The sequence below is a fragment of the Priapulus caudatus genome, unplaced genomic scaffold (genome assembly GCF_000485595.1).
Source record: "Priapulus caudatus unplaced genomic scaffold, Priapulus_caudatus-5.0.1 Scaffold924, whole genome shotgun sequence".
Lineage (NCBI taxonomy): Eukaryota > Metazoa > Priapulida > Priapulimorpha > Priapulimorphida > Priapulidae > Priapulus > Priapulus caudatus.
The window spans coordinates 13,885-16,749 of NW_014577985.1; the positions used below are offsets into that span (position 1 = coordinate 13,885).

Consider the following 2,865-nt stretch of genomic DNA (forward strand, 5'->3'; position numbering starts at 1 on the left):
AAACTGGAACGAAGAAATACGTGACCTAAACGGTGCGAGGAATAGATTGAACCTAAACTGGAACGAGGAAATAGTGACGCTTAAAACTGGGCGAGGGAATAGAGTGACGTAAACTGGACGAGAATACGAGTGATCTAAACTGGGGCGAGGAATAGTGACCATAAACTGGGAGAGAATAAAGCTGACCTAAACTGGGCGATGAATAGGGACCTAAACTGGAGAGGAATGAAAGTGAACCTAAACTGGGCGAGGAATACGAGTGAGACTAAACTGGGCGGGAAATAGTGAACCTAAACTGGGCGAAGAATAGGACCTAAACTGGCGAGGAATAGTGACGGCGTAAACTGGCGAGGATAGAGTGACCTAAACTGGCGAGGAATAGTGCCTAAAACTGGGCGATGGAATAAGTGACCTTTACTGGAGTGTGTAGCCTTCGAAGAGGGAGGAAGGTATTTTGATGAGATGTTTTTTGAGTTCAATAAAATTAGGTCACCGATAAATCGTAAACAACCCTAATAAAATCATGTTTAAATCTTCATAACCTCGTCAATTTTGGTCTTCAAAGTCCAAGGTACTACTATCGAAGACGGAAAGAAAGAGACAAACTGGTGCAGTGGTGATCAAATACTAGACAGATCAATACTGCAGATCTGTTTTAATGTGGGCATCTGTAAAATGCTCGTGCCCCCCCCACACGCCAACGGCCACAGTATCTATGCGCCACTCTCCCCGTGACTCAGCTGAATCACGAAATCTGCCCTCCGGTCTCCACAGCCTCACTCTCAGGTACAGGGGTTTTCTCGGAGAGCGATTGACAGTCACTGACATTTCCTGGTAATCAGACTATAAATATGTACCTTTCGACACCGCACATACATAGAATGTCACCACACGTATTATATTCTAACGTCCTGTTTCTACTTACTATAAATAAACCACAACTGTGAGCCCTACGGAGTCACAGACAGTAACTAATCACGTATTGCACAATTTAGCACACGTTTGTCAACAGTCCAATGGGGGTTGCCATATTACACTAAGACCGCTGCTCTTGTGTTTTACGCACCCCTACCGGCGATATCAATCGAAATCAAACCAAAGATTGGTAGTTTGTTGCAGCGTGTTGTCAAAGATACTGTTAGTGTTACTATAACCCAAATGTGTTTTCAATCATATATGTCAAGATGCAAGAAGTAGTAGCGCCCGTTCATAATGTCAAGTTTGATCTCGAAATTTCGCTGGAACAACAGTTGGGGGCACAGCCATTACCGTTTCCCGGAATGGACAGTAGGTTCCCGATGAAATTATTTACTCATTACCAGTCACTGTACACTGACGTTGTTGTTGAATCAATGACAATGAATGTTGTTGCCTCGACATCAGTCTCTTGAATTTCTAATTAATCTCCGTCGTTACCGTATTATTAGTATTACTACTAATAGTACTATTAGTATTAATAATAATATGAAATTTATAACATTTGGCACACCCGCTACTCTGCAATGTGGCTCGTTGTTTACTCGAGATTCACAAAAATCTTCCAGAAAATTCCTGTGTTCCGGGACTGATGACCCATAGCCATAGGCCTACTTAACACACACCCAGTATGGCTGATAGGGTCTATGTCCCCCAGGTTACTGCCGGAACGTACCCTGGTAACTATCTGATAATGCCGGACCGTACCTCGCTTACTCCCTACCGTACCCTGATTGTCCCTGTTCCGCCCACTACTGCTGATAGGGTCTATGTCCCCCAGGGTACTGCCGGAACGTACCCTGGGTACGGTCCGCTATACCGGAGCGTACCCTGGTACTAAATACTACTATCTAATATGCCGGACCGTACCTCGCCTCCTCCACTAACGAGTCTAAGGAGCCGCCTACTCCCTAACCCTAACCCCAACCCCAACCCTAACCCTAACTTTAATCCTAACCCTAACCATATCAGCTAGATAGTTACCAGGGTACGTTCCAGTATACCGGACCGTACTCTGGGTACGTTCCGGCCGTACCCTGGGGGACATAGACCCTATGAGCCCCACTACTGATGTCGCAAATTTTGAAATATACATGTATACATACCTGTATGATATCTTTATAAAGTTGGATTGGAGTATGAAACTGTGAAATCAAGAAGAAATTTCAACCTATTATATATACACTGATGCGCGCAATTCTTTTACAAATATCGCGATGATCGGGAATGCGTTTTCCTTTCGCAATGTTTACGACATTTTCGCGCGAGATTTTTGAAAGATGGCTCCAAGTGTTATGGTGGAACAGGAAAAGTTGTATGATTATCTTAATGGGTTGGAAACGTATAGACTCGCTGACACTTGTAGAAAGGGTCGGGAGGTGAAACGTAACAGGGTAATATTTACGAATATTTTGCGGGAACGGACCGGAAACAAGGAACGGGAGCATAAAGCGGCGCGTTTCCTGCCGACAAGCGGTCTGTATTACGACATCGGCTGAAAGTCAGGGTACGGTTTGGAGTAGGCGAGGTATGGTCCGGCATATTAGATAGTTACCAGGGTACGTTCTGGCAGTACCCTGGGGGACATAGACCCTATCAGCCCCAGTATGGCAGTAATATATTTATAGTCATACCTAGTAATACTTATTATAGAGTTATACCCTTAACTCTAACGCAAAGCACAATCTTACTCTTAGTCAAGTCGTAACAGTCGATCCTTACGCCGAGCACGTCGTCAAAAGTAATAAGTAAAGTTAGTCAAAAGTAGTCGAAGTAAGTTGTAAGTCCCATTGAGCGTTTGTGCGATGCCCCAACAGGGGTCGAAATTAGCTGGTATCCCATTTTTGGGATAGTAATTTCAACAATGTTGGTATCCAAAATCTTGAAATA

General features: G+C 44.1%; 1 protein-coding gene across 1 annotated transcript in view; it reads left to right on the forward strand.

The window, feature by feature from the left end:
* The first annotated feature begins 1,090 nt into the window (after positions 1-1,090).
* LOC106814428 (cleavage and polyadenylation specificity factor subunit 4-like) overlaps positions 1,091-2,865 on the forward strand; it is a 5,265-nt gene continuing 3,490 nt past the window's right edge. The window contains exon 1 of the mRNA XM_014818744.1: positions 1,091-1,287. Within this exon, the coding sequence (XP_014674230.1) occupies positions 1,185-1,287 (103 nt within the window). The 5' untranslated portion in view covers positions 1,091-1,184. The remainder of the gene's footprint in view (positions 1,288-2,865) is intronic.